Source organism: Acytostelium subglobosum (genome assembly GCF_000787575.1).
Source record: "Acytostelium subglobosum LB1 DNA, scaffold: scaffold7, whole genome shotgun sequence".
NCBI classification, from domain to species: domain Eukaryota; phylum Evosea; class Eumycetozoa; order Acytosteliales; family Acytosteliaceae; genus Acytostelium; species Acytostelium subglobosum.
Window position 1 is genome coordinate 716178 of NW_012236526.1, and position 23370 is coordinate 739547.

Below are 23370 nucleotides of genomic sequence, written 5' to 3' on the forward strand. Positions count from 1 at the left end.
AACATGCCGGAAAGCGAGTGAGTGAGTGAGTGATTGATTAAGTGGATGTATAAATATAATATATAATATAATATGTTAATATATTGTACACTTGTTGTTTGTTGATGATGGGTGATGTTGGACCCTTGCATTCTCCACCATTCCATATTGACTGACTTGACTGACTGACTGAATGACTTGAATGTCATGGATGTGGACAGTGTGGACTGTGGAGTAGTGGGGAGTCAATTAATAGAGACCCACTTCCTTCTTCTTGGCGTCTTGTTTCCATTTTGGTTGTTTGTTGAACTCATCTTTGGACATGGAGAACACAGTGGTGAACTGCTTGTCATCTAAATATACCTGGTGTATATGATTGATTGGATTGGAGTATGTGAATGTGAATGTGTAAATCAATGCCGAATAGTCGTTGTTGTTATAGTTATGGTTATTGTCAATGTCATCGTCGTGGTAGAGGTCGTGGGTAGTAGTAGTCGTAGTCATCGTAGTTGTCGTTGAGATATTATATTATTCGTTTTTGGAATATTAGTAGCAGTTCCATTCATTCCACAAACTAATCCCCAACATTCATTCATTCAATCAATCATTCAATTCCTGAACATACCTCCAACTTTGACTTGTCGACCGATTTGTCAACCTTTGATCGATCCTTTAGTCCATCAACTATCTGTTTCTATAATATGTGTGTAGTTTGGAATGAATCCATTACAGTTAGATGGTAAGTCCAACATCACTGAGACCAAAAGTGTTTGTGAGGGAGGGAACATACAATCTGTGGACTTAGTGCAGGCTTTGATGATGGTGAGCCTGTTGGTGGTGAAGTGGTCTTGGCTGGACTGGATACTGATGTTGATACTGGTGTTGGTGTTGATGCCACTGGCTTGGATGGTGCAATAGCACTTGGAATGGTAGCTGGTTTAGCAGCTACTTGGGTGAATGTGGGCTTGGCAGCAGCCACTGGAGCAGCCTTTGGAGCAGCGGCGGCTGGCTTTGAAGCTGGGGTTGCTGTTGGAGTTGTTGTAGTCGCAGTAGTCGTCTTTGTACTCTTTGATCTTGCAACCTCCTCCTTCAATCTCTGAGCCTCCTTCCTAATGTCCTCAAGCTCCTTCTTTATCAAAGCCAATTCTTTTGTCAAGTTTGATGCCATCACTTCAATATCCCTTTAAAGTTAATAATATTATCTCTATTATTTAATATCTGTATACCAAACAGTTTGAAATGAACACAAAGGTGTTGGATTGAATGATTGATTATTGAAGTTGAAGCTGATGTAAATTAAAAGACCAAGATGGATGACCAAGATGGATGGCTCAGTCAATTTATTTGAACAACTGTTCGATCAGATGCAAAGTGTGGGGTTTTGCTTGAATCACTTTTGATCAAAAAACCGAACTACGATCAATCACCAAACATTTATTACTATTCTTGATGTTGTTGTAGTTGTTTCCCTTTGTTTAGGTAATTTATAACCTCTTGGACGTTGGTAGCGGCCAAAGCCATGGATATAGTTCCTTCGGTACGGTTCTCACAAAGGAACTTGACCATTGTTAGATCACCTCGACGTGCTGCGTTCTCCAATGCCTGTTCCGTACATCCTTCAGTGCGATTGTGATGTAAGAATTGAACGACTGTGAGATGACCCTGACCTGCAGCACCATCCATTGCATGAACAGTACAACCTTCCGTGCGATTGTTATGAAGGAATTGTACCGTGGTCAGAAGTCCATTCTCGGCCGCCGTGTCCATTGCAGAGACATTGCATCCCTCCGTTCGATTATAATGTAGGAATTGAATGATTGATAGGTGTTCAGCTGAGTGGATTGAATCCATTGCGTCTTTTGTACAGCCCTCAGTCCGATTGTTGTGAAGATATTGGAGAACTGCAAGATGTCCACGTCTCGCGGCATTGTCCATGGCTTCAGTCGTGCATCCCTCAGTCCTGTGTTGGTGGAGATATTGAACGGTGCTAAGGTGACCGCCTTCAGCAGCCCAATCCAATGCCTTTGTTGTGCAGCCTAGTTGAGGAATGTGATGGTGAAGGTATTGGATCAAACCAACATTGCCAGATTTGGCCGCCATATCTATCGTGTTGGGATGTATAACGTCGGGCATGTGAGTGATCAAGTGCTTCATCATCAACAAGTGATCAGTTATGATGCGCTCTGTCAATGGTCGCTGTAGATACTGGAATATCTCAAGTTGTCCGCCAGATGCTGCGCACTGGATGGCCCTGAACGTGACCTCCTGGCTCGTTGATTGATTGTCGCGAAGGTACTTGACAATGTCCAACTTGCCAAGGCCCGCCGCAAGCTCTATCGCGTCATCGGTGAATCCCTCTTTGCGATTACGATGAAGGAACTCGAGGAGATGAAGATTGCCTCGTCGTGCCAGCCAGTTGATCGCCTTTGTCGTGCAGCCTTCTGTGCGATATTGATGAAGGAACCGCACCATGTCAATGTCGCCCTCCATCGCTGACAAGTCCATTGCCTGCACTGTGCAACCCTCTGTTCGTGTCTTGTGAAGGTATTCCACGACGTTGAGATGTCCATTCTGAGCAGCATAGTCCATCGCGTTTGTTGTGCAGCCCTCTGTTCGTCTCTCGTGAAGCAGTTGTAGCACCTCCATGTATCCATACTGCGCCGCCTTGTCCATTGCCTCCTCCGTACATCCTTGATTTGTATTGTGTAGATACATGACCATGTCAAGGTGTCCAGCCGCGGCCGCATAATCCATCGCAGCGACCGTGTTGCCCTCAGTACGATGATGCCTCAAGAACAGAAACACATCCAAGTGTCCATTGGATGCGGCCCAGTCCATGGCATCGGAAGAGCAACCTTCCGTACGATTATGGTGCAGATATTCGATGGTCGACAGGTGACCGTGCGAGGCCGCCCAGTCCATCGAGTTGTGTGAGCAACCCTCCTGTCTATTGAGGTGCAGGAACTGTACGGTGGCCAGGTGTCCATCCGAGGCGGCCCAGTGCATCGCACGACTGGTGCACCCCTCCGTTCGATTGTTATGCAGGAACTCAATGACGGGCAGTTGGCCCACCTCGGCCGCCATGTCCATTGCCTCCTCAGTACAACCCTCAGTTCGATGTTGATGGAGGTACTTGACCATGTCGAGATGTCCATTGTATGATGCGTCGGCCATTGCATTGGTAGTGCAGCCTTCGGTGCGATGTTGTTGGAGGTACTTGACAATGTCCAGATGATTGTTCTCGCAAGCTCTGTCCATTGCGTCGGCTGAGCAGCCCTCCGTGCGGTTCTCATGAAGGAACTGGACAATGTCCAGCCTGCCCTGTGACGCGGCATAGTTCATCGCCATTTCCGAGCATCCCTCCGTGCGATTGTCATGTAGATACTGAGTGATCTCCAATGTGGCAGCGTAGTTCATGGCCATAGCAGTGGCACTCGATCCTCTTTCATGAAGTTGTCGCACTAGATCAAGTCGACCGATTGCAGACATAGCATCAATAGCAGTCATACATTTGAATATATCTTGATGTTGAGTATAAAGATAACGTATAATATCTGCATGTCCACCAAATGATATGAATGATTGATTGTCATGATTGGAGATGTTTGACACAATTGTAGTATTGGTAGCAACTTTAAAGTGATACCTTAGTTTATATCTATTGAATGGTTGATACCTTATCAATACAAGCCATTCATTGACCACTTGTAACCATGTCATTGTTTGACATTGTAATCTATCATGATGTATCCATCTAATACACTTTGCAATTTTCATCCAAAGCCATTTGTTATTGATTATCTGTTTGAACAGTACCTCCTCCTTCATTGCTTCCTGTTGTGTTGTGTGTCTATATATGTATGTGTGAAGTTTGCGATTGAGGTAATGAATGAAGTTGATGACACACATTCACAACAATAACCCCCTCAACGATATTTTTTGATGACCTGATTAGGAATGATTATGTAATGATCCCTCAAACTCGCTTCAACAAGAAAATATGTCGTACAAGTAACTTAATCATTTACTTTGATCATAGATAGATATAAAAATTGTTGTAGATGAGTGATCAAATATGCTTTCCAGACTAAGTATCAATAATGTCAAGGTATTGACTGGACTTGCCAAAAGAGTTGCCATGATGACACCCTTTGTGACTTCTCGTTCAATACAACTACATTACAAACAAAGTGGATACCTCAACAACAACATCAACTACCTCACATCTAAACAAATCAATGACCACATCAGTCATTCATTCACAACATTATCAACTTCATCTTCAACTTCAACTTCTCCTTCTAGTCATCCTGACATTGATGATGAGCTCCCTGACAGACATGACCCAAAGTGGGACCATCTCAGATCATTGGACAATCTAAAGAAGATGGTTAACCGTAACATTGAGTTGCCAGTGTTCCCAGAGGAGTACTTACCATATGGTATTGATCCAAATGATCTGAAGGATTGTGTCCTCACTCAAGATCGCTATGACATCATAACCAAATTCTGGAACAACATCAAGATTGGTGAGAAGGATGTAAAGTTAGCTGAAATGACCTCCATCATGAATGGTCCACCTGGATCTGGCAAGTCGTTCACTCTCTACCTTCTACTCTCAATTGCCTATGTCAATGATTGTATCATCGTCTATCTTGTAAGTACATATTCATTCTTGATCGATCATGTTGATTGATGAACTGACACACTCAACCATTCAATTAATAAATCAATCAATCAATGTAGAGGAGTGCCAAGGACTGGATTAGAACAAAGGAAGAAGATAGATGTCAACACTTTATTGACACGTTCATCAAGTTCAATTCTGGACTGGCAGCGGAGATACCTATGGTCAATGGTTGGATCAAGAAACAAGCAAGGGGCAATCCAACCAACATATTGGAGTTGTTCAAGGGCATCACTCCAACATACTCATGGATCGACATTGTAATGCATGAACTCAATCATGTCACGAGCGTACCAATCATTCTGGCAATCGATGACTACGAAGGATTGATCAAGATAGATGAGGCCAATGATTTATTCAAGAGTTCAGATGAGGAGATGGAAGACTATGACTACCTATTCGATTTCTTCAAGGTCAAACGAGTGCCAGGAAAACGCGTCAGTCTGCTGGTATCAGGATGCCATGGTGATCAACTATCATTCAAGTGGTCACACATGTATACCAACATGAAGCCATTCAAAGCGAACTCCAACAGACTGATTACTGATCAATCATCGATATGTCGCGATCCTGATGCACTAAAGTATAGTGATCGACTGGAACTCAATGTGCATTGTATCACCGGTGGCAACCCTGGCGAACTGAAGCTGCTCAAACAATGGTCAGCGAAGCATCCTCACTCCAACCCAAAGGAGTACGCAGTTGAAAGGAAGGAATACTATATGGACATTCTCAATGATTGCTGGGATCAAGTCAAAGATAGCCACATATACTATGCCGCCGAGTTTGTCAGATTCCTTCATTGCCTCTTCTTCCCAGACTCATTGGAGGGCTTCATCCATGGTCCACCAAACATGTTGGTCGACAGAGGATTGGTGCAACGTGACAGTCGCGGCAATTATGTTCCAGCATGTCTTGCGGCACGTCATGCAATGTACCAATTCTACTTCTTTGATTTACACATGAAGGACAAGAGTGACGGTGCCAAGTCGTCATCTCTCAAGAGGCGAGTGGGCTCGTAATTGAAGGTGAAACTTGATCAAAACTTGGGAAATAAAAGTGGAGTTTTGATTGAAAACCCAACGACAGGCAGTGAAGATCACGTGATGATTACGTTGACCATGGTGTAGTTTCGTGGAAATGGAACTGTTCGTTGTCATAAAAGATCACATCAACCAACTAGTTCGATCATATTATTATTATTTTACCAATAGTTTAAGATATAATTATGTTGTCTAGGTTAACAACTAATGCAAAGACTTTGTCAAGCGTGACCAATCGAGTTGCCAAGTTGTCAACTTCATTGATGACAACTAGTCCAGTGCAATCACGACACAACCAAAGTGGATACCTCAACATCAACAACAACAACTACAACAACCACTTAACACAACCTACCAGTATTGTCCACATATCAAGTCGTTCATACACAACTTCATCAACATCAACAACAACTACATCAACAACATCAACATCAATAACAACTAGCAAGAATGATGGTGATGATTTCCCAGACAGACTTGACCCAAAGTGGGACCATCTCAGATCATTGGAGAGTCTAAAGGAGTTGGCTGACCGTGAGGTTATATTTGGGTCGGTTAACAACATTGAGTTACCAGTGTTCCCAAAGGAGTACTTGCCCTATGGTATTGATCCGAGTGATCTGAAAGATTGTGTCCTCACAAAAGAAAGATATGAGATCATAGCCAAATTCTGGAACAACATCAAGATGGGAGAGAAGGATGTCAAAGCCGACATGACCTCGATCATGAATGGTGGACCTGGCTCTGGCAAATCGTTCACACTCTACCTTCTACTCTCCATTGCCTATGTGAATGGTTGTTTCGTCTATTTTGTAAGTTCAAATTCTTTCTTGATCCATCGATCAATATGATCTCTAGATCTAACTTTCAATCAATCAACCAATCAATCAATGTAGAGTAGTGCCAAGGACTTTATTAAAACAAGTGAAGAAGATAGATGTAATCACTTTATTGATAAATTGGTCAAGTTCAATTCTGGACTGGCTGCAGAGATACCTTTGGTCACTCCTTGGATCAAGAGTTTAGAGGGCAACCCATCCAACCTCATGGAGTTGTTCGGATGCGTGGATCCGTCATACAGGTCGATGGACAAAATAATGAGGGAGATTAATCAAGTTACCAGCGTACCAATCATACTGGCTATCGATGACTACGATTCAATGGACAAGGTGGACATTAAGAAAGAACCATACAACAACAACAAGAGACCTCAAGAATATGAAATTGAAGAAAGTGGCTACTTCTTCGATTACTTCAAGATCAAACGAGTGCCAGGTCATCGAGTCAATCTGTTGATATCCGGATGCAATGGACGTCAAATGTCAGGAAGGTTGTATCACCTGTACAACTTCATGGAGCCATTCAAAGTACATCCCACCTTATTGATATCCCACCCAAACCATGCGTTCGACAATGAGACGTACTTGAAGTTTAGTACCAAGCTGGAAGCCACTTTGCATTGTGTCACCGGCGGCAACCCTGGCGAACTGAAGCTGCTCCAGAAATGGTCCGAGAGACATCCAGCCGGAAACCCAAAGGAGTATGCAATGGAAAGGAAGGGATACTATCTTAACTTACTGAATGAGTACTGGATCGAATTGAAGGGGGATGACCTATCCTACATATACTTTCAATTTCTGTTATTCACATACCTTCATCGCCTCTTCATCCCAGACTCATTGGAAAACATTCCCTCAAATGGACCACCTCCCATGATGGTCAATCGAGGATTGGTGGTTCAGGATGACAAAGGCAACTATGTCCCATCATGTCTCGCCGCGCGCCATGCCATGTACCACTTCTACTTCTTTGATCTCCCCACGAAGCACAAGTCCTACAAGAAGAAGTGATTGAATGATAGGTGTATGGGAATATGTATTTGGCGATCGAATTAATAAAAGAAGCCAATTAATCAGTCAATCAATCAAACTATCCCATGGTGATGTAGAATACCTAATCTCACAATCTTGATCAAGAACAAGAGGTACCCTATGAGGAAGTACCAAGATTGTGCCACTTAGTCATCGCGCAATTGGCGAGTTGATTACATCCATATAGGTCTAGTGAGTTGTTTCTTGGAAATGGTACTGTTCACATGTTACAACATATTTGACCATGATCATTTAAGAAGTATTATCAATCCATTTTGTTTGAGATATAATTATGATGTCCAGGTTAACGACCACTATCTATAATCCAAAGACATTGTCTGGTCTTGGCAATCGAGTTGCCATGTTGTCAACTTCATTGACAAGTAGTCCAGTGCAACCACCATACAACCAAAGTGGATACCTCAACAACATCAAAAACAACAACAACATCAACTACTCCTACAACCGATTGTCACAACCGATCAATGATCACACATCTAGTCATTCATTCACAACAGCATCATCAACTTCATCATCATTAACAACAACTAGCAAGAATGATGGTGATGATTTCCCAGACAGACTTGACCCAAAGTGGGACCATCTCAAATCATTGGAGAGTCTAAAGAAGTTGGCTGACCGTGAGGTTGAATTTTGGCGGGTTACCAACATTGAGTTACCAATGTTCCCAAAGGAGTACTTGCCAAAGGGTATTGATCCAAGTGATCTGAAGGATTGTGTCCTCACCAAAGATCGATATGAGATCATAGCCAAATTCTGGAACAACATCAAGATGGGAGAGAAGGATGTCAAAGCCGATATGACCTCGATCATGAATGGAATACCTGGCTCTGGCAAATCGTTCACACTCTACCTTCTACTCTCCATTGCCTATGTGAATGGTTGTTTCGTCTATTTTGTAAGTTCAAATTCATTCTTGACCCTCACTGAGATCTTGAGATCTAACTTTCAATCAATCATTCAATCAATCAATCAATCAATGTAGAGGAGTGCAAAGGACTGGATTAAAACAAGTGAAAAAGATAGATGTGGTCACTTTATTGATTCTTTGATCAAGTTCAACTCTGGACTGGCCGCCGAGATACCTGTGGTCACTCCTTGGATCAAGAGATTAGAGGGCAACCCATCCAACCTCTTGGAGTTGCTCAAGGGAAAGGCTCCGACATACATATCGATAGACGTAATAATGATCGAGCTTAATCATGTCACCAGTGTACCAATCATATTGGCTATCGATGACTACGAATCAATGGATAAAGTGGAGACTAAGAAAGACAACATGAGACATCTTGGATATGATATTGCAGGCAATGGACGCTTGTTCGATCACTTCAAGATCAAACGAGTACCAGGTAATCGAGTCAGTCTGTTGATATCTGGATGCAATGGGCGTCAACTGTCAGATAGGTTGGCACACCTTTACACCTTCATGGAGCCATTCAAAGGAAATCCCAGTACACTTTCCAGCCCATTCTTTGTTTACGACTATGAGACGTACTTAAAGTATAGTAACCAGCTGGAAGCCACTTTGCATACTGTCAGCGGGGGCAACCCTGGCGAACTGAAGCTGCTCCAGAAATGGTCCGAGAGATGTCCAGCCGCCAGCCCACAGGAGTATGCAATCCACAGGAAGGCATACTATCTTGACATACTCAATGAGTACTGGGTCGATTTGAAGGGGGATGACCTTGTCTACAGAATTTATGCATTTCAGTTATACACATTCCTTCATCGCTGCCTCAATCCAGACTCATTGAAGAACTTCCCCGTAACTGAAACACCATCCTTTATGGTCAATCGAGGATTGGTGGTTCAGGATGACAAAGGCAACTATGTCCCATCATGTCTCGCCGCGCGCCATGCCATGTACCACTTCTACTTCTTTGATATTCCCATTAAGCACAAGTCCTACAGGAAGATGTGATTGAATGATAGGTGTATGGGAATATGTATTTGGCGATCGAATTAATAAAAGAAGCCAATTAATCAGTCGATTAATCAAACCTGCAATCCAACACTTTTGTGATCCTGATTGACCAACTGTGGTACATCTACAATTCTTGAGGATTGCATCGGGAAGGTAGCCCTCATATCGCAGGTCGCCACACACCCTGCCTAACTTGGGATAATCGAGTGATCTCTTTCCTGTCTTTTCAGTCCATGGCTTGGTCGAGACGAATCCATCGGTGTGCATGCGCATGATCTTGCGACCACGAGAAATGATGAATGGCATGATGCGAGCGAATGGCGTGTTGCAGGCTGATTTGATCATCGCGCCCCATTGGCTGTTGGAGTGATGCGATCGTTCTCAGTCCATCGCTGGTCTTGATGACCTCCTCATAGCGCTCCATGTTGACGCACTGCTTGGTCTTGTTGCGCTTGGAGCACCCCAGAGACGTTGATAGAAACACTTGCAAAGGAGTAGGGCTCTAATCTAGATTTGGGCCCACATGCATCTATCCAGCCGAAGACCTGATCGATATACTTGCCGAACAGATCGGAGCCAAACTTCCTGCAGCTGCTGTCGTAGAGGCAGTTGTTCCATTCGCCATTGCAGCCGCCTGCCTTGACCTTTGCTTGATGGATGTAGATGTAGACCGATTTGAATGTGTCAGGCATTGGCGCGCAGTACTCGTGAGGATCAAACATGATGATTGGCTCGCCTACCTTGGTGAACTTGCCCGAGCGATACTGATGATTGCCATATTCACGACCTCTATCCTCGCATTGGAACCGTAACGCTGGAGCGTGTTGCTGTCTCGCTGTGCGATTCGCTCGATCTCTGCTCTGTGTATTTGCCTGTCACCTTGATCTCGGTCACGCCCGTCTTCTTCCGCCAATGGTCTTTTGTTGATCTACTCATTTTATATATTAATATACACTGAGATGTTAATTTATATCACTTTGAACCTATTTGTTGGCCATCAACTGCTTGTGGATGTAGCCTTGCTTGTGTCGATTGAGATTGGTGCGACCAACTTCGAAGCCGCATTCACATCTTACCTTTTGTTTGATGTATGTGACGCTCTCCGAGTTCTCGTCCGACATGTTATATCTGTGAGAGATAAATTGTTAATATATGTTGTGTTTGAAGTGTTCTGCTGTCTCTGGTGGTACTTCGGCTTGGTGTGGAGATGCTCATCTCTTACACCCTTCATTGTGGCAATTGCACTTCATTATCATTTCAAATAACTACAAAGCCTACATTCTACAACAACATGTCACTGAATATAAACAATGACACCACCTCCCAAGCTATAGCTGATCACCTCCGTCTGCCCAATGGTCACCCAGACAGGATTGCAATCATGAATGGCCTCATCGATGGTCCATATTTACGGACCACTAGTACCCTAGATGATATTGCTACAGACTTCCCGACGATCACCCCACGGACCAGAAGAATGTTATATGCCCTCGTGCACCCTGAGGCATAGGTGTTGCCATTGTGAGATCATCGTTCATTACTAACATTCTGACCATCAAGTGGAATAGTCCTTGATGAAGATGCCGGCTTTGTCAGGGTATTCTACAAAGATACAGATACTCTACCAGCCAAGGTCTTTCGCAGTGGTGTTGACTGGTCCACCGTCGCAATGTCATTTGGAATTAGTAGAGGCTCACTAAAGATGGGTGAGGAGTACCATGCAGTGGAGCATTTCCCATTTCCATCAGGTGAGTATACGTTGACGGACACTGTAAGTCACTTTGTTTATTATCATGTTGTCTTTGTGCTAATGACAATGTCAGCCATATTCATTCCAACTTTATACCGCGATTACCTTTAACTTAGGGAAGTTGGCTTTCAAGATGGGTTTTCAACCAAAGATTCTTTGGTTGAAACAACATCCTTCTATTCAACGCAATCTGGAATGCAACTCATTGAAACTTGAGCCAACAACAACGCAATCAAACATTCGACATAGACACCAGGTAAAGTTCAATGAACTTAATTACATATCCAGTGATTGTTGGAACTAACACCATCATAGACAACTTTCACACAGGCTAATTCTACTTGATCAACGCCACTCAAACGAGTGCCAGGACAACGAATCAATCTGCTAATATCAGGATGCAATGGAGATCAACTTTCATATAAGTGGGAGCATGTATACCAACATCAAGCCATTCAAAGCACATCCCTTCATTATGTATGCCCACCCAACTTTGATCAATCAAGACCCTGATGCACTGAAGTGTTGTGATCGGATGGAACTCAATGTGCATAGTGTCACCGGTGGCCCTAGAGAGCTGAAGTTGCTCAAGCAATGGTCAGAGAAGCATCCACATGCCTACCCAAAGGAGTATGCAATCGAAAGGAAGGCATACTATCTGGAAATTCTCGAAGATTGCTGGAGCCAAGTCGAAGAAGGACCTGAACATCTCAGTTTCTCAGATTCCTTCATCAGTCTCTTCCCAGACTCATTAGAAGGCTTTATCTATTATCCACCAAACATGTTGGTCGACAGAGGATTATTGCAACTGGACGCCCGAGGAAATATGTTCTGACATGTCTCGCCGCGCCACGCAGTCTACCAATTCTACTTCTTTGAACTCCACAAGAAGGGCAATGTGTCATCCAAGAGGTGGGCTGGCCATGATTGACTGATTGATAAATATAAAGTTGTTGTTATTGAATGTGTACAACAGTGCACTGTTGCTTTGTCGGCACCAGTCACTGCATTGAGAAGCATCATCATCAATCCCGCGAGTGTGGGAACTACTAACTACTACTACCTGCTGCTACCTGATGGACAAATAGTTTGTAATGATATCTTCCAGTTCCTTCTCTTCGCGCTGTCTTGACTTTTCGCGGAGTTTAGTCAACTCCTCAATATGCTGTGGCTTTGAAGGATCGAACACATTGTCTCTATATTCATTCCAACTCCACTACAATTGGGTTGTTAGTCAATCAATCAATCAATGGACACATCGATCCATCCACGGTGTCAAGTGACTAGATAACATACCAATGTGATGGAAAACAGTTTCTCGGCAATCTCCTGCCATCGAGTCTTTTGTGTAGAGTCTGGATGCCGCCTTCGTTCTTCGGTGTGATAGTTAAAGTCCTTTAGGTACTCCTTGAGTATGGGATAGATGGCTGATCGCTGATTGCGGTTTTCGCTAAAGACCGAGTCGTTCTCGCCCAGATACTTCTCCATCAGCTTGGGCAGCTCCTTCTCCAGCTCCGTGAAGAAGGCCGGCTCAGTCTCGTCGGCATGACCATTGTTGTTGTGGCTGTACTGGTATTGGTAGGGCATGTGTTGTTGTTGTTGTTGTTGGTGAGGATGGTGATGAGGTGGAAGTCCCATCACATTGTAATCTGCGCCGCCATGTGGTTTGTGATACATTGGCGGTGCACCGCCGCCACCGCCGCCATATCTTTTGTTGAAGGATGCCGGTGATGAAGAGTTGGGGGTGGAGCCACTCTCGCTGGTTGATCGCTTACGAGGCACGCGAGGTTGGTTGTGCATCGAGCTGCCATTGCTATTGCCGCTGTTGACAATAGGCAGGGGCTGAGGTGAGGAGCCAAGCATGTCGCCAGCGACCATCGCTGAAGTGTCAGCTGCCGTCGAGTAGTTCTGGTAAGGATAACTATATGAGCTGCTTGCACTTGTATGCGTATTTGCTCTTGGTTTCACTGTTTGATCATAATAATACATTATATAATATGTGTGTAAGTATGATTGAATGATTGATTGATTGAATGATTTGATTGATTGATTGAATGATAGAAATGTATAAAGATGATGATGATGAGGATCCAGTTATTGTTGGGAAATTGAATGATCATGATCAAGATTGAGTGCGTGGGTGTTGTGTTGTGATTATGATCAGCCAGTGTTTGTTTGATTGTTTGATTGATTGGGTGTGAGTGAGTGGTAACCAAGTGATGTTTGCAGTGTTATTCAAAAAAGGAAGGGTTGGGTGTGTTAGTGGACCACTGATCAGTCGACTTGTCGTTTTCCCACACACACTCACACACTGCTCCTCCACAGTCTTAGTCTAAGTCTCGGTCTCTTCTACTGTCGACTGACTGACCCGACTGACCTGACTGTCCTGACTGACTGGCTGAGGCAGTATGTTTATGTTGTGTGTAGTTAGTTGTATTTGTCACATACGTCTGTTTCCATTGTTATTGCTGTTGCCGTTGCTGGTACTATTGTTGTTGTTGTATTTCGGTGGTGTTATGCCTGCGTATGTCAGGTTCGAAGGTGAAAGGTATCCAGTGGTAGGACCTACACCAACAACAACAGGACCTGTATTGTTATTATTATAATATGCATTCAATTGTTGTTGTTGTTGAAGTTGAATATGTTGTTGTTGTTGTTGTTGTTGTTGTTGATAAAGGTTGTAATGATATAACTGTTGTTGTTGTTGATGATGAAGTTGTTGTTGTTGATGGTGATGTAGATTTACACTGTCCATGTTTACTATTTTAAATTATTGATTGAATGATTGATTATGTACAATATATGAATGATGTATGTATGAATGTATAACACACTACATATGATAATGATGTTATTATTGTTGTTGAGTATGTCTGTCAGTCTGTCTGTGATGATGAATAGATCGATGATATAGATAGATAAATAGATAGAAAGCGAATGAATGAAAGGACAAACTAATCATTCAGGACAACCCTTGGCTCTATGAGTGTGGGGAACACTCCCACACTTTCACTTCATTCCTTCATTCATCATGAGGTTTGTTGATTCTATTCGGAAGTGGAGTCCACTTGTCTCAAAGTTGTTCATTGTTTATTGAACCGATTTATGAATTATATACTACTTATTGAGGGTATATAACTTATTTATCTATAAATTGAATGATTTGTTTATTCTCTAACTCTATAACTAAGAGTAAATGAACAACTTCAGAATATAATTTCTTTTAATTGATTGATCGATTCCTTGATTATGATGATTAATGATACGATCGGATACTGGACATTGTAATTCAAATAGTACACCTAACAATGATGTATCTCTGTTTGATTGGAACCCCCGACAACATTTTATCTCTGATGAGTAGCCCCCCTCTGGGACTCGGTTTCAGAACACTCAATGTTTCGGTCGATTGTTAAAAGTCATAACAAACACTATCTCATAATCAATTGATTGGTATCAATCGAACAAACAATCAAATACAGAATATGTTGTCATCATCTATCAGCAGGTCATTGACACAATGTCGCTGCATCAATACCAACATTGGTAGTGGTGGCAGTGGCATCAGCAATCTAGTCAACTGTGTCAGTAGACTTGGCATATCATCAACTGTCACCAATACACAATATAGATCATACTGCAATGCCAATGTTACAACGGCTACAGGTACAGCTACAGGTGCCACTACAACATCCAGCCCACACAACCCCTTCCATCTATGTATCATTGGAAGTGGTCCTGCCGGACTCTACACAGCCAATCGCATATACAAGCTACTCCCCGACAGCAATGTCACCATCATCGAGAAGTAAGTGTACATCACAGGTCCACCACCCCATGTGGCGCTGTTAGCTGACCCGACCGCAACCCTAGGCTACCTTACCCATTCGGACTTATTCGTTATGGTATCTCACCGGATCATCAGAATGAGAAGAAGGTTAAGAATACATTGGAGAAGACTTTGTTGGAACATTCATCGACTTGTAGATTCGTGGGCAACGTCAACATTGAACAGGACATCACATTCGCGGATATTCAACGTCGATTCCATGCTGTGGTGCTGGCGTGTGGCATTGAGGGCGAGAAGAAACTGGGCATACCAGGCGAGGCTACTCTGCAACGAGTGTATGCCGCACGCGACTTTGTCAGCTGGCTGAACGGCCATCCAGAGTTCCAAAAGAAACAGTTTTCACTTGACAGCGAGGATGTTGTCATTGTTGGCCAGGGCAATGTGGCGCTGGACGTCGCACGTATGCTGGTCAAACCAGTTTCCGACATTGCTTCCACCGACATTACATCAACTGCTACCGACTTGCTCTCCAACAGCAAGGTACGCAACGTCCACATCGTAGGCCGCCGTGGCCCTGCCCAAGTATCCTTCACAACCAAAGAGGTTCGCGAGATCCTCAAGTTGCCCAATGTCAACACATACATCAATGATCCAGAATGTCTAAACATGCCAGAGGAAGAAGGTAACGATCAACTTGTACTCGCTGGAATGATCCCTGGCCCCCGATCACACACTTACCTCCCCTCTCCCCATATAGCCATCAAGCTGGAAAGAGCTCAAAAGAAGATTGTAGACTTGTTCAAGACACATCTGAAGCCATACTCAGAGTTCAAGGAGGAGGAGGGCAAGAAGAATATTATATTCCATTTCAAGCGATCACCTGTCGAGATGGTTGGCCGCGAGCAGTTGGAGGGTGTCACATTGGTCAAGAACAATCTGGTCGAGGATGCCAAGGGCTCAATTGTAGCCGTGCCGACAGAGGAGCGCGAATCGATCAAGGCTGGAATAGTATTTAGGAGTATTGGATACACTGGAACCAAGTTTAGCGAGGTGCCCTTTGACTTTAAACGCGTCAAGATACCCAATGTCATGGGCCGAGTTCTTCAGGACACTGACAGCGATGTGGTCATCCCGGGCCTGTATGTGAGTGGCTGGATCAAGTCGGGCCCATCGGGCGCCATCGTCAACGTGTCGGTCAACGCCGAGGAGACCGCACACACAATCAAGGAGGACTTTGATCGCGACGCCTACACCAATGCCGTCTCGGGCTATCAGGGCGTCGTGGACCTGCTCAAGTCCAAGGACATCAACCTGATCACGTTTGAGGACTGGAAGAAGATCGAGGACGAGGAGATCAAGCGAGGCAAGGAGAAGGGCAAGATCCTGGAGAAGATCATCGTCTTTGACGAGCTCAAGAACATCATATCAAACATTGGTGGTGGTGCAGGTGGCAGTGCGCCATCCAACGCCTCATCCTGATTGATTGATCATGGTGGAATAAAGAATGGGTGTGTGATTGTCACACCCTTTATTGATAGTCCGGCTGCCTGGCAGCTAGGCTAGATCAGAGTACTCTTCATCGTCATCGAATGAGTGTGAGTGTGTCTCATCTTCATAGTCATAGGTGGGGTCCTCTTCTTCGTCATCAGTGATGGTCGACAACTTGGTACCACTTTGTCGCTGTTCTCGCTTCAATCTTTTGATTCGTCGCCGATATTCCATGCGCTCCTCATCACCAGACTCCATGGTGTTGTCTCCGTCAAAATCTTCGTCGAGTTGCTCCTCGAGATTGCCACGATCCTCCAAGAACTTGTATAGTGATGAACCACCACCGGCTGACAGACGCTGCAACGCCTGCCTGGACAGGAAACCACCCTCCAGGCGCTCGGTCAGGGCCAGGGCCTTATGTTCATCGAGTAGACGAATGCGAAGTGAGTCCTGATTGAGTATGATCTTGATGTTCTTGACGTGACATGGCAACGAGTCAAAGGTGTTGCTAACAAAGAATGGGTGGCCAACTGTGAGCTGGACGACAGAGCTCGGGAGTGTTCCTGGACTCAGCCCTTTCGAGTATCGCGCTCCAAAGTCAACGTGCGAGAGAGATGGTGGAAGCATTCCAGGGACCACTGGTCGATTGAAACCATTTCCAAACCTGAGATGGATGAGTGAGCCAGGCAACATGCCTGGGCGGATGTCGCAGTTGAACTCCTCTCCAAAATAAAGGTAGGTGATTGATTGAGGCAGATGAAGCTGGGTGTGATTGAGCTGATGTCCAAGTGAAAGATGGGTCAGTGACTCGGGCAGGACTCCAGGACCTAGGGGCTGTCTGAACTCCCAGCCAAAGGACAAGTGAGTGAGTGAAGATGGGAGTATGTTTGGCTGCAGCGGATAATTGAACTGCGATCCGAGCTCAAGACGCCGTAGTCCTTGAGGCAAGGCTTCAGGGAGGAATGCATGATTAAAGTCATAGGAAAAGCGGAGGTATGTAAGCGATGAAGGAAGTGAACCGACAGCAATCGGTTGGTTAAAGTGTTCTCCGAATCGAAGGTGAACAAGGGAGCTAGATAGGACTCCCGGTAAAATGTCTTGGTCAAAGCACTCGCCAAATATGAGATGAGTCAACCATGGTGGCAGCACGTCCAAGCCGTCCAACGATCGATTGAAATGGAAGCCAAACTGCAAGTGAGTCAGTCCAAGTGGAAGTGTGCGCGGGGCTATACTCTGATTGAACTGGAAGCCCAAATGAAGAATGGTTATGGAGTCTGGAAGTGAATGTTTGGCGATCGGTTGATTGTATGAGTCGCCAAAACGAAGCGAGGTGAGGGTGGCGGGCAGGCTGCCAGGTTCCAATACCTGATTGAACGTATTTCCGAACGACAAGTGAGTGAGACGAGCAGGTAGTGCACCACATTGTAATGTTTGATTGAACAAACTGCCAAAATGGATATGATTGACCGATGCCGGAATACTTCCAACAGGCAACTTGGCATTGAATATATTGCCAAAGTGAAGATGTTGTAATTGACTAGGTATCCTTTCAAGATCCTCTAAAGTGTTGACCTCTAGATTGAGATGGTTAGTGAGTGGCTGGCTTGGTTGGCCATCGTGATACACATACTATCGTGTGTATCTCGTCGATTGTTTAGGAGCGACAGAGAGGTGGATATTCGCGAGCGAAAGGTGTTGAGGCTGATGGTGCTGTGCTGCATGTTGAATGTGCTGGTACTGGTGTTGATGCTCTTGTAGTACTCTATTGATTGATACATGTTGTCCACGTTGAACAAGAGGAATCTTTCAATATCCTTGAACCAATGTTGGCAAGCCAACACCAAGCTTATTCTGTCAATATTGTCATCCAAGTACGAGATAATCCTCTGCAGCAGCAGATGATTCAGTCTCAACATTGTCCTTGTAATGTATAGTATCTGTTCTAGGTGGCCTTGAGCTGCAGCCAACAACTATGATTGGCCACGTTAAGGTGGACAGTACTGAGGGGATTCCCTTCAAGGGTCGGTTCGCACTGAGCTCAAAGCTCAGAGGAGTGAATCTTGTGGATGGGATGGGTCGTTGACTGAGTTGACCTGACCTGATTGACTTACTCCCTGACTGGATAGTATGTTGTTGATTGGTAGTCTGAGTCTATTTGAAACGATAATACTAGTTTGTGATAGATAGCATAGCAATGACGACTTTCAAGATAGATACTTGGTAGTACCTCTGGGAGGTCACTACACGTATGGGGCTCGCTGAATCACACCCCACCGCGTGATTGATGGATCAAAAACGATTGTTTAGCCCCAACAATCTCCCTAGACCTGTGTTTGTCGGGGCCGCAAGCATGGGGCATGAGACTGTCACACAAGAGGTCCACTCTGATCAAAAACATTGAAGCCGAACCGTTTCGAGGACATGAGGTCTTGGCTCCCACCATGACTGATGTTTTTGTCATTGTTGTTGTTGATGTAGTCTAGACTGGACGCGGTGGTTTGACCTCAACATACGTGATCATGTATTATGATGATGTAATGCAGAACATAGGGATATTCATAATTCATAATTCATTTGAATCTTGATTGTAATCCCTTGATTAATGAAACATGTCAGTGAGTTCTAATTGTGGCTAGAGTTGTGTGACTTTGATTGGAACCCGTAAATGACATCATCTAATACCTTAAAGGATGCAAAGACAGCATTAGACTCTAAGGTTGAGTCCATAACATCATTATGATGCACCATGGGCAGAGAATGTTCCCAAAATCTTCTGGAGACCATTCCAATCTTTAATCTTTTGTAAAGGTTCTAGAAATGTGTTAGGTATTAATAGTTAGTTATATTAATAAAATAGAAATTATTAATAATGATACAAGATTGTTGGTTGATAGTGATGGTGAATGATGAAAGAGTCAAAGCAGAAACTGATCATTATTTATATCTTCGTCTAGAGATATAAACAGTGTGCTGTCCTGACCATCAACCATCGTTAATAATGTGTGTGATCAACTTCACACCCCACAACCATTCCCTGGTCGTTTATCTCCCTTCCAATGCACGCATAATGAGTTGAGTGAGTGAATGTATGAATTTGGAATCCAAACATCAGTTGTTTGTTTGTTGCACAACACAGGAGGAGTGAGATAGAGATACATAGAGTGATCATAGTAAAGAAAGAAGAAAGAGAAAGAGTGATAATATAAGTCATTCGCGAAAGGTAGCAGCAGCAAGGAAACAACAACAGGAATGATGTTGAAATCAACTTTGAAGGTCGTCTCGTCGACAGTTGTGCGATGCCCAGCAACAGCAGCAGTAGCACTTGGCAGCCGCGTGTCATACGCGACAAAGAAGCAGGACATCCTGAGCATTCAGCCAGGCAACGACACTGACAAGCTGATTGCCCTGCATGACCGCGTCGTGATGAACACGTACGGTCGCACACCCGGCATCGTCCTGTCGCACGGCAAGAACGCCGCCGTTTGGGACATGCGCGGCACCGAGTACCTCGACTTTGGCTCGGGCATCGCCGTCAATGCGCTGGGCCACACCGACGCGCAGTGGCTGGCTGCCGTAACCAAGCAGGCTGGTCTTCTGTCGCACACCTCCAACCTCTACTTCAACGCACCCGCCATCCGTCTTGCACAGCTGCTGGTCGGCAACTCCAACTTTGACAAGGTGTTCTTTGCCAACACGGGCACAGAGGCCAACGAGGGCGCACTCAAGTTTGCCAGGAAGCACGGTATGGCCACCTCTCCAGACAAGTACGAGATCGTCGCCTTCACTCACGGCTTCTCAGGTCGTTCGATGGGTGCGCTCTCTTGCACTCACAAGAGCAAGTACCGTGAGATCTACGGACCACTCGTGCCAGGCGTCAAGTTCGCCACCTACAACGACATCGAGTCGATCCGCAACGCCATCGGACCAAACACCTGTGGTGTGATCGTCGAGCCAGTTCAGGGCGAGGGTGGTCTCGAGGCCGCCACTCCCGAGTTCATGAAGGAGCTGGAGCGTCTGTGCCGCGCCAACAACGCCTTGCTCATTGCCGACGAGGTTCAATGTGGTATTGGTAGGACCGGTGAGCTCTGGGCTCACGAGCGTCTCGGCGTGCGTCCCGACATCATGACGTTGGCCAAGCCACTGGCTGGCGGTCTGGCCATCGGTGCCATTCTCGTCACCGACAAGGTGGCCGGCGTCATCCAACCAGGTGACCACGGCACCACATTTGGAGGCAGTCCACTCGTGACCGCTGTCGGATCCCACGTCTTTGAGCGCATTGCCAACGACCAGTTCCTCGGCGAGGTCCGTCAGAAGGGCCAGCACCTCCTCAAGCGTCTTCAACAGATTCAGGCGGGCTCTGGCAAGCCCTACATCAAGGAGATCCGTACCGTTGGTGGTCTCTTTGTTGGAGTGGAGTTGGATCATCCAGTCAAGGAGCTCATCAGCTATGCACTTGGTGCGCCTCACCACACTCTGTTCATCTCTGCTGGAGACAACACCCTTCGTCTCTGTCCACCATTGACCGTTGAGACCAAGGACATTGACAAGGCTTGCAACATCATCGACAGCTACTTCAAGCAAAGGAAGTGAATTGTTGTTGTTGTTGCTGCCAATCAATTACACCCTATTGTGTCTATGTATCCTATTAATAAATAATAATAGTAGAATCACCCACATTATGATTGGACGACAGGCGCACCCCTAGGCCTGATCAGGCCTTCCAGTCAATCAATCATTCACACCCCCACCACCCACAACCACATCTATTCCTTCCAATCAATCAATCAATCATTCATACACACACATCAATAGTCAGATAGACTGAAGGAGTGTTATGTGTGTGTGAATGAATGAATGAGTAAGAGCCAAGAGTATTGCTTAGCATTGAATGATGGAATGGAGTGTACTTCTATCATTCATTCATTTGTATACTTAGTAGGTAGCAAGTATTGGATAAAATACTTATAACATAGTTTTAGATTTGAGGATGATGATACAAGACGGTCCAGAAAGAGACATCATACTAGTTGATGAATATCAACATCTTTCCAATCAACGTAGTGTCAATGACTTGATGCTTATACACTCTGATGATTCACTCGAGGATGGCTATAAGAAGAAGAAGGACTCAAACCCTGAGAGAACAACACCATGTTACATGTTATGGGTACTAATGGTCTGTTCAGCATTGGCCTCCGTTCAATTCGTCTGTATGTTCTAATGATAGACGACTGATAGATTGATGGATTACTAACATTGGAAGATACTAGATTCCATCCAGTTTGCTTTGGGTACTCCATTGTTTAAACAAAAGTTCAAACTTACACCATCAACCATTACATTGATTCAATCAACATGCGGTCCAATCAGTGGATTCCTTGTCCAGCCAATCATTGGTGTCTACAGTGATAACTCAACATTCCGTTTAGGAAGAAGAAGACCATATATTATTATTGGTGCTTTATGTTGCAGTATGGATAACTACCAAGACCATTTCCAATGAAAATGATCATTTACTTACTCAAACCTAACTAATCAATAGTGATTGGACAAATGCTTATTGCCTACTCCCCAGTACTTGGACAATTGTTGGGAGACAATGAGAATGGAGTGGCACCATCAGATTATAAAGCTGGAATTGCAATTGCCATCACAGGATTCTGGATTATGAATCTGGCTGTCAACACAATGCAAGGTCCATGTCGTTCACTCATATCTGATATCATACCAGAGGATAAACAAACACTTGGAAATGCCTTTGCTGTGATCACCATGGGTCTGGCAAGTGTGGCTGCCAGTCTCATTGGTGCACGCTACTCAACCGAAGAGCACTCATACCGCGACTTGTTTAGTATGTATCATTCTCTCCCATGTCCATTATAAGGCACTAACATTGATGATGATCTAGCCATTGGTACTGTGTTCACTGGTGTGATGGTGATACCAACTTTGATAGCGGCGAAGGAGGAACAGGCTTTGGATGTGGATAGGATAAGTTCCCCATTCGTTGTGTTCAAGAAGATTGTCGGTGGATTCAGATCGATGAATGGACAGATGATTTGGATATGTTCGGTGTTCTTCCTTTCATGGTTTGGTTACTCACCATTCATGGTGTCAATGACCAACTACTTTGGTGAGAACGTATCGCCAAACAACTACCAACAGGGTGTCCAACTTGGATTCTATGCGAATGCCTGTCTCTCCGCTTCCAGTCTGATATTCTCCTTCCTCGTTCCACTCATTGTCAAGTACACTGGCGAGCGATTCGTCTACATGTTCACTCATCAACTAGCAGGTGTTGCCTTTATCCTCTTCCTTGTCTTTGACAAACCAGCTGGTATGTACATCCCCTTTGATTGATTTAGTCCCGTCGCTAACACCACTCTCACTTCTAGTTTGGCTTGCAATCTTACTCACGTCATTGGTCGGACCGAGCTTCACTACCTTCAACTCGATACCTTATTCATTAATGTCTAGTCATTGTCCAAAGCGTGAAGCCGGACTGTATATGGGAGTACTGAACTCTGCTGCGGTGGTGTCACAGACCATATCAATCATGACGTCTGGACAAGTGGAAGGAGCATTCCATCAAGACTCTGCCTACGCCATTGCCTATGGTGGACTGTTCACAATCATATGCTCGGTGGCTTGTTGGGGCCTGCCCACGGCCTCCATCAAGGATGAGCAAGTGGAGTTTGAACAAGGAGAAGACGACGAAGACCAGCCATTGATGGCCTGAGGCTATATGTATATACTTTGATTTATCTGTTTGTTTATATATCTCTAATGAAATAGATATGTATTATACAGATAC

General features: G+C 44.6%; 11 protein-coding genes across 11 annotated transcripts; 6 read left to right on the forward strand and 5 right to left on the reverse strand.

Annotated features, from left to right (window-relative positions):
- Positions 1–228: 228 nt before the first annotated feature.
- Positions 229–1147, reverse strand: SAMD00019534_041650 (hypothetical protein; the record flags this gene model as incomplete). Its single annotated transcript, XM_012900670.1, has 3 exons — positions 229–342; positions 605–673; positions 770–1147. 3 exons carry the CDS (start codon positions 1145–1147, stop codon positions 229–231), a joined length of 561 nt encoding a protein of 186 aa, XP_012756124.1.
- Positions 1148–1419: 272 nt separating this feature from the next.
- On the reverse strand, positions 1420–3402 carry SAMD00019534_041660 (hypothetical protein; the record flags this gene model as incomplete). Its single annotated transcript, XM_012900671.1, has 1 exon — positions 1420–3402. One exon carries the CDS (start codon positions 3400–3402, stop codon positions 1420–1422), a length of 1983 nt encoding a protein of 660 aa, XP_012756125.1.
- Positions 3403–4366: 964 nt separating this feature from the next.
- Positions 4367–5688, forward strand: SAMD00019534_041670 (hypothetical protein; the record flags this gene model as incomplete). The annotated part of the gene is made up of 2 exons (XM_012900672.1): positions 4367–4636; positions 4726–5688. 2 exons carry the CDS (start codon positions 4367–4369, stop codon positions 5686–5688), a joined length of 1233 nt encoding a protein of 410 aa, XP_012756126.1.
- A 206-nt stretch (positions 5689–5894) lies between these two features.
- Positions 5895–7559, forward strand: SAMD00019534_041680 (hypothetical protein; the record flags this gene model as incomplete). The annotated part of the gene is made up of 2 exons (XM_012900673.1): positions 5895–6521; positions 6606–7559. The coding sequence occupies 2 exons, from the start codon at positions 5895–5897 to the stop codon at positions 7557–7559; spliced, it is 1581 nt and encodes a 526-aa protein (XP_012756127.1).
- Positions 7560–7875: 316 nt separating this feature from the next.
- Positions 7876–9525, forward strand: SAMD00019534_041690 (hypothetical protein; the record flags this gene model as incomplete). Its single annotated transcript, XM_012900674.1, has 2 exons — positions 7876–8499; positions 8587–9525. The coding sequence occupies 2 exons, from the start codon at positions 7876–7878 to the stop codon at positions 9523–9525; spliced, it is 1563 nt and encodes a 520-aa protein (XP_012756128.1).
- A 2825-nt stretch (positions 9526–12350) lies between these two features.
- Positions 12351–13267, reverse strand: SAMD00019534_041700 (hypothetical protein; the record flags this gene model as incomplete). Its single annotated transcript, XM_012900675.1, has 2 exons — positions 12351–12494; positions 12575–13267. Coding segments are annotated over 2 exons (837 nt in total), but the record flags the coding sequence as incomplete, so codon positions are not given.
- A 774-nt stretch (positions 13268–14041) lies between these two features.
- SAMD00019534_041710 (hypothetical protein) lies at positions 14042–14236 on the reverse strand (the record flags this gene model as incomplete). Its single annotated transcript, XM_012900676.1, has 1 exon — positions 14042–14236. A coding segment is annotated over one exon (195 nt), but the record flags the coding sequence as incomplete, so codon positions are not given.
- Positions 14237–14763: 527 nt separating this feature from the next.
- Positions 14764–16547, forward strand: SAMD00019534_041720 (hypothetical protein; the record flags this gene model as incomplete). The annotated part of the gene is made up of 3 exons (XM_012900677.1): positions 14764–15086; positions 15266–15750; positions 15826–16547. The coding sequence occupies 3 exons, from the start codon at positions 14764–14766 to the stop codon at positions 16545–16547; spliced, it is 1530 nt and encodes a 509-aa protein (XP_012756131.1).
- Positions 16548–16622: 75 nt separating this feature from the next.
- Positions 16623–18472, reverse strand: SAMD00019534_041730 (hypothetical protein; the record flags this gene model as incomplete). Its single annotated transcript, XM_012900678.1, has 2 exons — positions 16623–18130; positions 18187–18472. 2 exons carry the CDS (start codon positions 18470–18472, stop codon positions 16623–16625), a joined length of 1794 nt encoding a protein of 597 aa, XP_012756132.1.
- Positions 18473–19805: 1333 nt separating this feature from the next.
- Positions 19806–21143, forward strand: SAMD00019534_041740 (hypothetical protein; the record flags this gene model as incomplete). Its single annotated transcript, XM_012900679.1, has 1 exon — positions 19806–21143. A coding segment is annotated over one exon (1338 nt), but the record flags the coding sequence as incomplete, so codon positions are not given.
- A 400-nt stretch (positions 21144–21543) lies between these two features.
- Positions 21544–23292, forward strand: SAMD00019534_041750 (hypothetical protein; the record flags this gene model as incomplete). Its single annotated transcript, XM_012900680.1, has 5 exons — positions 21544–21766; positions 21827–22027; positions 22099–22407; positions 22465–22893; positions 22952–23292. Coding segments are annotated over 5 exons (1503 nt in total), but the record flags the coding sequence as incomplete, so codon positions are not given.
- Positions 23293–23370: the final 78 nt, after the last annotated feature.